The sequence below is a fragment of the Mustela putorius genome, unplaced genomic scaffold (assembly GCF_011764305.1).
Source record: "Mustela putorius furo isolate JIRA1106 unplaced genomic scaffold, ASM1176430v1.1 tig00003923_pilon_pilon_pilon, whole genome shotgun sequence".
Taxonomy (NCBI): Eukaryota; Metazoa; Chordata; class Mammalia; order Carnivora; family Mustelidae; genus Mustela; species Mustela putorius.
In genome coordinates, this window is record NW_025422068.1 from 12,000,715 (window position 1) to 12,013,652 (window position 12,938).

Genomic DNA, 12,938 nt, shown 5'->3' on the forward strand with positions numbered 1-12,938 from the left:
TGGTGGCAAGGGGGAGTTTGTACCACCCCGGCACCACAGCTCTCCCGCATTTTATCTTTGGCACATGGCTGAGATTTAAAACTCCAAATCTTAAAGGACCTGAAACCCCATGGACCCATTCCCCTTCCAGAGTAGAGCCTTGTCACTCTGTCCGGTGTCCTTTGTCCCAGAAAAATAGCTCCATGCCTGCTCAGTGTGCAGGATCTACGCTGTAGAAACAAAAAGCAGAGGTACCTGGTGGTTCACTCCATTCAGTGGCTGAGGTCATGATCTCAGGGTCCTGGTATCAAGCCTGGCACTGGGCTCCTCCTTGTACAGCAGGGAGTCTGCTTGTCCCTTTGCCTCTGCCCCTTCCCCCTGCTCATGCATGCTCTTGAACAAATAAATACAATTAAAAAAAAAAAAAAAGGTGTCTGGGTGGCTCACTCAATTGTCTGGGGTCATGATCCCAGGGTCCTAGGATGGAGTCCTGCATTGGTCTCCTTGCTCAGCAGGGAGCCTGCTTCTCCCTCTGCCCACCCCTCTCCTTGCTTGTGCTCTTTCAATCTCTGACAAATAAATTTTAAAAATCGTAAAAAAAAAAAAAAAAAGGAAGAAGAAAAGCAGCAACCAGGTTACCCCCCTCTGCATGCACCTGTGTCCCCTGCTGATGAAAGGCCATTTGCTAGCACCTGCAGGGTCTTTTGTTCTTGGAGGGGCAATGTAGCCCAGGAAGGGGAACACTAATTAGGATTCTATCAAAGAAAGGAAATGCCCTTTCTCCCTTCTTTTAAATACTTACATCACTATAGACTAAACATTCACTTCACTTTATAGTAATGAACAGGTTTGAAGATTTTTTTTTAAAGATTTTATTTATTTATTTGACAGAGAGAGAGAGAGATCACAAGCAGGCAGAGAGGCAGGCAGAGAGACAGGAGGAAGCAAACTCCCCACTGAGCAGAGAGCCCAATGCGGGGCTCGATCCCAGGACCCTGAGATCATGACCCGAGCCGAAGGCAGAGGCTTTCACCCACTGAGCCACCCAGGCACCCCAAGTTTGAAAATTTTTGATAGACCTTATCAAATTGCCTCCAGAAATGATGTACAGATTTACACTCCCTCAGGTACCGCATGAGTCTGCCAACCTTCAACAGCCAGTGGTGTTTAAGTAACAAATGCATTTAGTGGAAAAAAAAGCCCTACCAATTGCTTTTATTTCATTGCCAACAGAGTGGAACCTCTTGCATGTATTAACTATTCATTTGTTTTTATCTGCCATCATTTTTCTACAGCATTGTACATTTTACCCTTGCTTTCAGTGTGTGTATGATCTTTATTTCCTAAGGATATTACTATAAATGTAATAATTTATTTATTTAAAAATGTTTTTATAATAAAATTCATCCTATATTATGGCTGATATTCCACGCTGGGGGGTAAATAATTTAATTTATAACATTTAGAGATAACTTTTTTTTAAAGATTTTATTTACTTATTTAACAGAGAGAGATCACAAGTAGGCAGAGCAGCAGGCGGGGGTGGGGGGTAGGGAAGCAGTCTCCCCGCTGAGCAGAGAGCCCAATGTGGGGCTTGATCCCAGGACCCTGGGATCATGACCTGAGCTGAAGGCAGAGGCTTAACCCACTGAGCCACCCAGCGCCCTAGAGACAACTTATAAAGGCCTAGAATACAAAATTAAATGGAAGACCTGCAGGGATATCTGCTTGGGGCAGAGGAATGTTATTTTTTCATACCATCATTGTATTTATTAAGACTGATAGGGAAATAACTTTTTAAATCCAGCTTTTTAAAATTTTGAGTACTTTTTCTTTTCTTGCTTGAGCAATTAGATGACATTCCTTATGATTACACAGGTTCAATTCCTAACCCTTCAGTTGTAACTGCTTGGCGTGGAGCTAAAAAATCTCAAGCATGGTATAGTGACTTCCCATATACCATTTTACAGAATAAACTTTTTTTACAAAGATGCACATTTTTTGCCTTATTTACTATTTTTTAAAAGATTATTTATTTGAGAGAAAGTATAAGCAGGAGGCTGAGGCAGAGGCAGAGGGAGAGGGAGAAGAAACTCCCCACTGAGCAGGGAGCCTGATATGGGGTTTGATCCCAGGACCCTGGGATCAGGACCTGAGCCAAAGGCAGACTCTTAACAGACTGAGCCACCTAGGTGTCCCTAAATGTAATAATTTAGAATGTATTTTCTCCATCTGCATTTTAACTTTGGTAATGAATGACAATGTTAGTTCTGTACAGCAGAATATGTGCCCCCTCTTAAATTTGTGCTGTTGTAGAAAGTTCTTTCCCAAATAAAGAGAAGACATTCAACATCCTTTCTTTGATTTCTGATAGTTCCAAATTTTTACATGTGTGTCTTTAAATCTTCTGGAATATATTTCACTATTTTTCAATATAAAATATTTTCTATGTTTCAAAACTTAATCCCAAACTTCAGAATTTATACAGGTAGAATTTAAATCAATGGGGAAATACACATATATTTTCATAAATGGAGCAAACCATAATTGTGGGGGGAAAACAGATTCCTATCTCACATTAGTTATAAAAATGGATTCCATAAAGCTATACTTGAATTAGGAAAATATTTTTATCAGAAAACACAAACTCTACAAATCTAGCCATCTGGATAAACACAAGGCAGATTATCTATCCCTGGACAGTTTGCTAGTGTTAAAGTGAAATAATGTGACAAAATATCCATCATCATATTAATACCATGCTTAGATACTATTGTCCTATCTTAGATTATAATCAATAGCATACAATTATAAAACTTTTTCAGTCTTCATGAAAGTTTCTCTAAGTTTTCGGCTGTATTTGATTTTCTTTACTAGGACTCAGCTATCATCTGGAGCAAGATTTTTATTTGAATAAAAAGGGGCCCATCATTGAAATAAATAACAGTATAGAGACTTAGAAACACTTATAATTATCAATATAAATAGTAACTTATGTTACATGTAGGCACCACAGAAGACAATAAAAATTTAACTGTAATGGAAATGATGGGGGGATACAAAAGCACATCATTAGGGATTCAGGTGTTCTCTTTTCCAATGCAAAACCCAGTGCTCCACGTACTGTATGTAACTGGCTGTGGGCATCTCACGAGCCAAGCTTCCAGAGGGCTCCCTCTGCCCACTGTGCATCACCGGATGTGGTACTCCCTGAAGCACTTGGCGTGGACGCCCTTCTGGCACTTTTCACAGCGGGTGTTGGTCTGCGAGTGGCAGAGGGCACACCGGGTCCTCTTGTCCTGGTGGACTATCCAGTGCCCAATCATGTCAAAGCGGCTCTCAGTTTCCAGCCGCCTGCTTCGCCGCCCCTGGGAGGACATGTCAGCATTGCTCTCCAGGTACACACAGGCCACGTACCTCCGGAAGGCCAGGAGGTCCACCTGGGCGTCGTGGCTGCAGATCCTGTGCAGCTGCCAGGCATTATTGAGAGCGGCATCGATGATGTAGCCGATGAAGCTCGAATACCACTTCATGCCACGGATTTTCACCTTGTACTTGGCAATGTTCTGGTCCATCCGACTAACACCCCCCACCTTCTCCTGGTACAGCTTCACCAGGGAGGGCTGATGGACCTGGGTCCGTGTCTTGGCTGCTCCCCTATGGTGGCCGGTGAGCCCCACGGGCTCTATGCCCACGGCATTGGAGCAGATGTTGACCATGCTGCTATCGTGCCAGCGGCACACGATAATCTCCTCACTCTCATCAACTTTATAATCAAATGAGCCCTTCTTCATTTTCTTCAGTTCTTTGGGATCTTTGAGGGGACATCGCTCAGTCTTGTACTCACGAACAGTTCCTGTGGCCTTCACCCCCTTTTTCCTCAAAATGGACATGAGTTTGACACTTGTAAAAACCTTGTTAAAGAATATGTGGTATGGCAGACAGCCACGCTCTTGCAGCGCGTCCACGAACTTGACCACCATACTACCCCCGAGGTCCAGGCCCCTGTGCGATTTGGTGAACAGCGTGCCCTGAGAGGGCTCAAACCACACCAGGTAGCCCCTGCTGGTTGTCCCACACCAGATCTTGTAGCCTAGCCGTGTGGGCTTCCCAGCACGCAGCTGCTTGGATCCCCGGTGCCCGAAGTACTCACACATGGACTCTCCGAAGCTGTAGAACTCTTCCAGGGGCGCGTGCTTCTGGAAATTGCGATTCATCCGGACAATGAGAGGCCTGACTTTGGCAAACCTGTCGCTTTCATCCAGCTCAGTGTTATCTGCAAAATGCAGGTATGAGAAGATCAGTTCAAATCTGTCCCTTCTTATTGCATCAGCCACAAGATGATGATGTGAATCGGGGGATGTTTCCCAAAACATCCTTCTCCTCGGATAGGATATATACCCACTTAAAATCAAAATGCCCAAAACACACTTTAATTCCTGGGCTGTGAGCCCAAGGTTGACATTTTTCTGCCAAGCATAACGATTGGTTTCATTAACAATGAAATTAATTGTTCCTTCATCAAAGAACAACTCGAAGAGGCCCACAGGACTCAGTTCCTGGCTTCTGAGATCCTCTATGTGAGGATCTGATGCCGTCCAACTGCTGAAGTCAGGTCGGATATCTCTTTTCGTCCAAATACGCTGAGGCTCCACCATGACCTTCTGCCGCTTCGTGGCCGGCGACAGGTCCTCCTCCTCCTCGGTGCCAGAATCCTCAGGCACCACAAAGGCATGCAGGATGCTGCCTGGCAGGTGGGAGCCTCGCCGGCCATCTTCGTCACCAGAGTCCTCATCAGTGAAGTCCCCTGAGGCATTGTCTGGAGGCGCAATGAAGATCTCCTCCCGGCTGTGGCCAGACTCATCCTCCTCCAGTGCATTCAGGACCTCCAGCAGCTTTGTAGACTTTGGCTTTGAACCGGCTCTACTCCCAACAGTAAAGCTGCTGCAACGACATCAAACAAAATGTGGAGCAGAGACAATGCGTCAGCAGAAAACTCTGTTCAAGGACCGCCTGAGAGGACAGCGCTCCTGCCAGAGTCCGGAGCCTCAACAGTATCCCAGACCCAGCACCACCAGGCCCAGGGCCAGGTAAGGGGATTTTTCAGACCAGCACACATTACTCTTTCACGCACAAATGTATTTCAAGGGGAGGCATTCTAAAGAGACATTTGGTTCTTTCCTTCTTAAAGTGTTTTGCATAGAGGATGCCCTCTAGGGATAAATTCAGGAACTGTGGCCATCTCCCAGGTAACAGTGATGAGCCCCAGGAGCCTGGGCTATACAAGTCACACCCACTGGTGTCCTCTGACTCAGTGGCCCCAGGGGCTCTCCTTTCATCCCACCGTCTGACCTGGGTCTTCCCTTTCCCTTATTAAGTTAGCAGTTACAAGTTTCCTGTTTCCCAAGTTCTCAAACTCTCCCTACTGGAACTCCCACTACCCCAGTATAGGACCTGAGCAGATTCAGAGAGATTTTCAGATGGCTCCCTTGACATCAGACATCTTACTATCTCCTAGCTGCAATTCAGAAGCCAAACAGACTCAGGAAATGTGGAAACTCCTGCTATCCTGACTCTCCCTGCATAGGTGGGAACTAATCGGATGCCAAGAGACACTTTTATTTCATGAGCAGCAACCATGAGGAGGCACTTCCCAGGGACAGGCAGTAGGCACACTCCCCTCCTGACCTGCACAGCAACTGTTCTAACTGGAGGAGGAAAAGGACGGTTCAACAAACAAGTAGCTATGCAGGATGGCACCAGGCCGTGAAAGGGGGATCCTGGATAAGGGACAGAGAATATAGTGGAAGAGGAGGACTGGAGTTGCTATTTTACATGGATGATGAGTGAAGGCTTACAACGTCGGGGCCTGAAAAAGAGAGTGAGGCTTACAGACAGCTAGAGAAAGGGTGTCTCAGGCACAGAGAAAGAACTACAGGTACAAGGCCCTGAGCCTGAAGGCACTTGCTCTCTGTAAACAGCAAGGAGGCTTCAGAGGTAAGAAGAGGAGGAGAGCAGAGCTCTAGAGGCTCTCGTCAGGACATTCTGTTGTCACGGGAAGCCCTCTAGAGTGGAAGGAGCAGGGCAGTGAGGCCTCATAACTGTGGCTGTGAGAGTAGACAGGGCAGGGAAGGTAGGCACTAAGGCTGCCCTGTGCCACTCTGGCCCAACCTCCTCAGGAGAAGAATTTCAACCAGAGGGAGGACACTGGCTTTACCACAGAAGTGAATTCTCTGCAGACCTGCCCTTGGACTTCGGAGTTCAAACCACATTAGAGACTCACTCGAACCTCACGTCCTGGACATTGACTCCATCAGCCTCTGTGCTTGAAGCCAGGGCACAGGAGGTGTGACCTTAGGGGAAGTAAGGTACTTCTCATGCTCTGTGTGGGCCAGGAAGGGAGAGAAAAACTGAAGCCCCAGGTCCCAGGGATCTCGGACAGCGGGTCTTGGGGGACAGTAGCCATTGACACAAGTCCTCTAGCCTCTCCTGGTTTGTAGCAGCAGATTCAGGCCTCCCACCAGTCTCACTACCGAAGCTGCTGTTTGCAGCCCTGCCCACCAGACACCCTCTGCACATGGCTCTTCAGACTCCTGGAGAAGGGGAGGAGGGATAAAGATGAAGGAGTAGTAGGGAGCCCCTATGTTTTCCTTGTCCCTGGAACACAGCTAGATAAATATCAAATCATTCTGAACACCCAAGAAATCAATCAGAGGACCGAAAAAAACAAAGTGCACAACTAGAGGGAGAAAAGAGGCTATACTGTGGAAGGTAGGAAGTGTGAAGACAGGATCTGGGAGAGGAAAGAATTGTGGATGGTGGGGAGGGGAGGGAGCCCTGATCAGGGAGATAGGAGAGAAAGTATGTGGGAGAGTACATGTGGAGGGCACAGCACAAGAAAAACATTTCCCCAAAACCACTGAGGGGAAAAAAACGAGCTTCTTAGAAGCAGTTGAGCTAAAAGTCTGAAGGGTTAGGGGTCCACACCCTCACCAAGGCTGGAGCCTGGCCAGCATAGAGGTGCTCCTGTGGAGAAGGAGGGCAGAAACCCAGGAGTACTCTTTTTGGAGTGCATTTGGGAGAGGTGGAACTGCCTTTCCAGGGACAAAACAGCCAGCAACACCAGTGAGCTGCCCTGCCCATGACCATAGGAGCAGAGGCAGCTTCTGAGTACAGCTAACCTGGGCATTGGCTTTTGTGTTACATTTTACCATGAACTCCAAGTCACTGCACGTTTGGGTGACTGTCCTTCACAGATGAAGCGGCACCAGCCACAGTGTGGCTAGACACTTCCCTGGAGGATTAGTGCAGGTCCATGCTACACTAGATCCTGAAAATGTGGAGTACTAAAACCCAGCCAGCATGCCTGAGATGGCCACTGGGTGGGCCAAGAGCTCAGACACAGGGTGAAGGTAGGGATGTGAGGGAAGTCAGGGACTAATGAGGGGAGATTGTTCCCTCTTCTGTGAGAGTTTCCCTGAATAGCAGTGAGCACGAACTCCCATCTCCAGGGAACAAAGAGTGGGGTGACGCTATTTTTATGGGCCGCCATCTGCCCCAGTCAGCACTGGCGGACTTCAGTGAGCAGTACAGCGCACACAGTGGAGGCCTGACACACTCTCCTAAGCTCTAGGTGCTTTTTCACTAGGGCAAGTATTATGGAGAACCAGAGGAGGGGCTGGGTCTCTCTCCCAGAAAACCAGTGCAAACTCCCCACACCCAAGTCTACCAAACATAGATTAAAACAAAACCAGCTCTAGTGGATACTGGATCCAGCCTTTTGTCTGTTTTTTCAAGATTTTATTTATTTATTTGAGGGGAAGGGGAGCAGAGCAGGGGGAGGGGCAGAGGGAGAAGCAGACTCCCCACTGAGTAGGGAATCTGATGTGAGACTCGACCCCAGGACCCTGGGATCCTGACCTGAGCTGAAGGGAGCCACTTAACCAACTGACACATCCAGTCACCCCTGGCTCTAGCCTTTTTAACAGGAAGACCACAGCACACCTAGTTCAGACTCACCTCACACTGGACAAGGGTCAAACACTCCTCATTGAAAGTAGGGTGAAACATTGTAGAGAACTGACCTGAGGGAAAAAGCGGTCAAAACACAGCAGCAGGGGTGCCTGGGTGGTTCAGTGGGCTAAGCCTCTGCCTTTAGCTCAGGTCATGATTTCAGGGCCCTGGGATCAAATCCCGCATCGGGCTCTCTGCTCAGTGGGGAACCTACTTCCCCTCTCTCCTTCTCTGCCTTCCTCTCTGCCTACTTGTGATCTCTGTCTGTCAAATAAATAAATAAAATCTTAAAAAAAAAAAAAAAGAAACAAAAACAGCAGCAGAGTGCTCAAAGCACACACCGGAAATACTTCCTGAAGGGCCAGGCCCTGGTCAGTATGTGACCTCTTTCTTTTCTTTTTTTTTTTTTTTTTAAATGACTTCTTAATGTAGTCATTACTCCCATGAGGAGGAAACATAAAGACTTTCCTACACGGAAGACAGAGACTGAGGCAAAAATGCCAAGGAGGAAGAACTCATACCAAAAGAAAGAACAAGAAAAAGTCACAGCTAGGGATCTATTCAAAACAGATATAAGTAGTATGCCTGACCCAGATTTTAAAACAACAATCATAAGGATACTAGCTGGGCCTGAGAAAGGTATGGAAGACACCAGAGAATCCTTTACCACAGAGGTAAGACTAAAAACTAGTCAGTATGAAATAAAAAAATACTATAACTGAGATGCAAAACCAATTAGATATAATGACAAGGATGGAAGAAGCAGAAGAATAAATAAGTGATATAAAAAATAATATTATAGAAAATAATGAAGCTGGAAAGAGGGAAAGAAAAATACTAGATGACATATGTACACTTAGGGAATGCAGCGACATCATAAAGCACACAACATTCATATCATAGGAGTCCCAAAAGAATTAGAGAAAGAGGAAAGAAGGTTTACTTGAGGAAATTATAGTTGAAAAATGTCCCTAATCTGGTGAAGGAAACAGACATCCAAATCCAAGAGGCACAGAGAACTTGGAACAAAATTGACAAAAGCAGGGCAACACCAGGATATAGTGTAGTAAAATCTGCAAAACAGAGAGATAAGGGAAACATCCTGAGAATAGCAAGGGAAAAGAAATCTCTAAATTAAAAGGGAAGACATATAAAGTTAGCAGCAGACCTACCCACAGAAATGTAACAGGCCAGAAGAGAGATGCATGATATATTCAATGTGCTCAATGGGAAATATATGCAGCCAAAAATACTTTATCCAGCAAAGCTGTCATTTAGAATAGAAGGAGAGAGAGTTTATCAGACAAATAAAAACTAAAGGAGTTCATGACCACTAAATCAGCCCTGCAAGAAATATTAAAGGAGACCCTTTGAGAAGGAAATAAATACCACAAGCAATAAAAACAGTAAAGAAACAGAGAAAATCTACAGGAACAGTGACTTTACGAATAACACAATGGCACTAAATTCATATCTATCAATACTCACTCTGAATGTAAACAAACTAAATGCTCCTGTCAATAGACACAAGTATCAGAATGGAAAAAAACAATATCCATCTCTATGCTGCCTATAAGAAACTCACTTTGGACCTAAAGACACTTGTAGATTGAAAGTGAGGGGATGGAGACCCATCTATCTTGCTGAGGGACATCAAAAGAAAGCTGGTGTTACGATACTTAAATGAGACAAGCTAGATTTTAAACTAAAGACTGTAACAAGAGATGAAAAAGGACACTATTATAAAGGGGTCTTATCAACAAGAACATCTAATAACTATACATATCTATGCCACCCCAATTTGGAGTACCCAGATATAAAAATCAATTAGTACAGTAATATTAAGGGACTTTAAACAGCCCATTTATAACAAAAGACAGATTATCTAAGCAGGAAATCAACAAGGAAACAATGGCTTTAAATAACAAACTGGACCAGATGGATGTAACAGATATATTCCAAACATTTCTTCCAAAAGCATCAGAATATACATTCTTTTTGAGTGCAAATGGAACATTCTCCAGAAGAGATCACATGCTGGGTTACAAAAAACGGCCTCAACAAATACAAAAGGACTGAGATCATGCCACACATATTTTCTCACCACAACGCTATGAAAGGTGAAGTTTACCACAACAAAAAGTATCGAAAAACCACATAGAGGTTAAAGAGCACCATAAGAATGAATGGGGTAGAGGAGGAGTCAAGCTGGCGGGGAAGTAGCAGGCTGAGACTACTTCAGGAGCAGGAGATCAGCTAGATAGCTTATCTAAAGATTGCAAAATACCTGCAAATCCATCGGCAGATCTAAGAGAAGAAGGACAGCAATTCTAGAAACAGAAAAATAACCACTTTCTGAAAGGTAGGACTGGCGGAAAAGTGAATCCAAAGCGACGGGAAGATAGACCTGGGGGGGAGGGGCCGGCTCCCAGCAAGCAGCAGAGAAACGGAGCAACGGAGCACAAAATCAGGACTTTTAAAAGTCTGTTCCACTGAGGGACATGGCTCCAGAGGCTAAACGGGGGCGAAGCCCACGCGGGGTCAGTGTGGCCTCAGGTCCTACAGGGTCACAGAAGGATCGGGGGTGTCTGAGTGTCCCACAGCTTGCGGGTATTGGAATGGGAAAGCCGGCTACAGAGACAGAGCGGACAGTAAGCTCACAGCTCAGGGTTACCTTGAACCGGTCGCAGGCTCGGTGAGCTCGGAGCGCAGCCGGAGGTCAGGCAGACGGGAGTTACTGGGCGCTGTTCTCTGAGGGCGCACTGAAGAGTGGGGCCCTGGGCTCTCGGCTCCTCCGGGCCGGAGACCAGGAGGCCGCCATTTGTATTCCCGTCCTCTGGAACTCTAAGGAAAGCGCTCAGGGAACAAAAGCTCCTGAAAGCAAACCCGAGCGGATTACTCACCCGGGCCCCTGGTAAGGGTGGTGCAATTCTGCCTGGGGCAAAGACACTTGAGAATCACTACACCAGGCCCCTTCCCCAGAAGATCAACAAGAAATCCAGCCGAGACCAAGTTCACCTACCAAGGAGTGCGGTATCAATACCAAGGAGAGCAGCATAATTCCAGAGGAGGAGAAAGCAAAGCACGGAACTCATGGCTTTCTCCCTGTGATTTTTTAGTCTTGCAGTTAATTTAATTTTTTTCTTATTCATTTTTTTCTCTTCTTCTGCTAAAATTTTAACTTTTACCCTTTCCTTTTTAAACGTTTTTTAACTAGTTTATCTAATATATATATTTTTCTTTTTTATACTTTTGTTTATTCGTTTTCTTTTTTTAATTCTTTTTTTTTTCTTTCTTTCTATTTGAACCTCTTTTTATCCCCTTTCTCCCACCTCACGATTTGGGATCTCTTCTGATTTAGTTAAAGCATATTTTCCTGGGGTTGTTGCCACTCTTTTAGTATTTTACTTGCTCCTTCATATACTCTTATCTAGACAAAATGACAAGGCAGTGAAATTCACCACAAAAAAAAGAACAAGAAGCAGTATGAAGGCTAGGGACCTAATCAATACAGACATTGGTAATATGTCAGATCTAGAGTTCAGAATGACAATTCTCAAGGTTCTAGCCGGGCTCAAAAAGGCATGGAAGATATTAGAGAAACCCTCTCGGGAGATATAAAAGCGCTTTCTGGAGAAATAAAAGAACTAAAATCTAAACAAGTTGAAATCAAAAAAGCTATTAATGAGGTGCAATAAAAAATAGAGGCTCTCACTTCTAGGATAAATGAGGCAGAAGAAAGAATTAGCAATATAGAAGACCAAATGACAGAGAATAAAGAAGCTGAGCAAAAGAGGGACAAACAGCTACTGGACCACGAGAGGAGAATTCGAGAGATAAGTGACACCATAAGACGAAACAACATTAGAATAATTGGGATTCCAGAAGAAGAAGAAAGAGAGAGGGGAGCAGAAGAATTATTGGGGAGAATTTCCCCAATATGGCAAAAGGACGAGCATCAAAATTCAGGAGGTTCAGAGAACGCCCCTCAAAATCAATAAGAATAGGCCCACACCCCGTCACCTAATAGTAAAATTTACAAGTCTTAGTGAGAAAGAGAAAATCCTGAAAGCAGGCCGGGAAAAGAAGTCTGTAACATACAATGGTAAAAATATTAGATTGGCAGCTGACTTATCCACAGAGACCTGGCAGGCCAGAAAGAGCTGGCATGATATTTTCAGAGCACTAAACGAGAAAAACATGCATCCAAGAATACTATATCCAGCTAGGCTATCATTGAAAATAGAAGGAGAGATTAAAAGCTTCCAGGACAAACAAAAACTGAAACAATTTGCAAACACCAAACCAGCTCTACAGGAAATACTGAAAGGGGTCCTCTAAGCAAAGAGAGAGCCTACAGGTGGTAGATCAGTAAGGAACAGAGACCATATACAGTAACAGTCACGTTACAGGCAATACAATGGCACTAAATTCATATCTCTCAATAGTTACCCTGAATGTTAATGGGCTAAATGCCCCTGTCAAAAGACACAGGGTATCAGAATGGATAAAAAAACAAAACCCATTTATATATTGCCTCCAAGAAACTCATTTTAAGCCCGAAGACACCTCCAGATTTAAAGTGAGGGGGTGGAAAAGAATTTACCATGCTAATGGACATCAGAAGAAAGCAGGAGTGGCAATCCTTATAGCAGATCAATTAGATTTTAAGCCAAAGACTATAATAAGAGATGAGGAAGGACACTATATCATGCTCAAAGGGTCTGTCCAACAAGAAGATCTAACAATTTTAAATATCTATGCCCCCAACGTGGGAGCAGCCAACTATATAAACCAATTAATAACAAAATCAAAGAAATACATCAACAATAATACAATAATAGTAGGGGACTTTAACACTCCCCTCACTGAAATGGACAGATCATCCAAGCAAAATATCAGCAAGGGAAAAAAGGCCTTAAACGACACACTGGACCAGATGGACA

The 12,938-nt window shown here is 44.7% G+C and overlaps 1 protein-coding gene across 10 annotated transcripts in view; it reads right to left on the reverse strand.

Annotated features, from left to right (window-relative positions):
* Positions 1-2,334: 2,334 nt before the first annotated feature.
* PGBD2 (piggyBac transposable element derived 2) overlaps positions 2,335-12,938 on the reverse strand; it is a 34,382-nt gene continuing 23,778 nt past the window's right edge. For 6 of the 10 annotated variants that reach the window (XM_004780222.3, XM_013049815.2, XM_045069283.1 and 3 more), the window contains one exon: positions 2,335-4,923. In XM_004780222.3, the coding sequence (XP_004780279.2) occupies positions 3,171-4,923 (1,753 nt within the window). In that variant the 3' untranslated portion in view covers positions 2,335-3,170. The remainder of the gene's footprint in view (positions 4,924-12,938) is intronic. The other 4 variants (XM_013049818.2, XM_004780223.3, XM_045069284.1 and 1 more) reach the window with 1 other exon arrangement.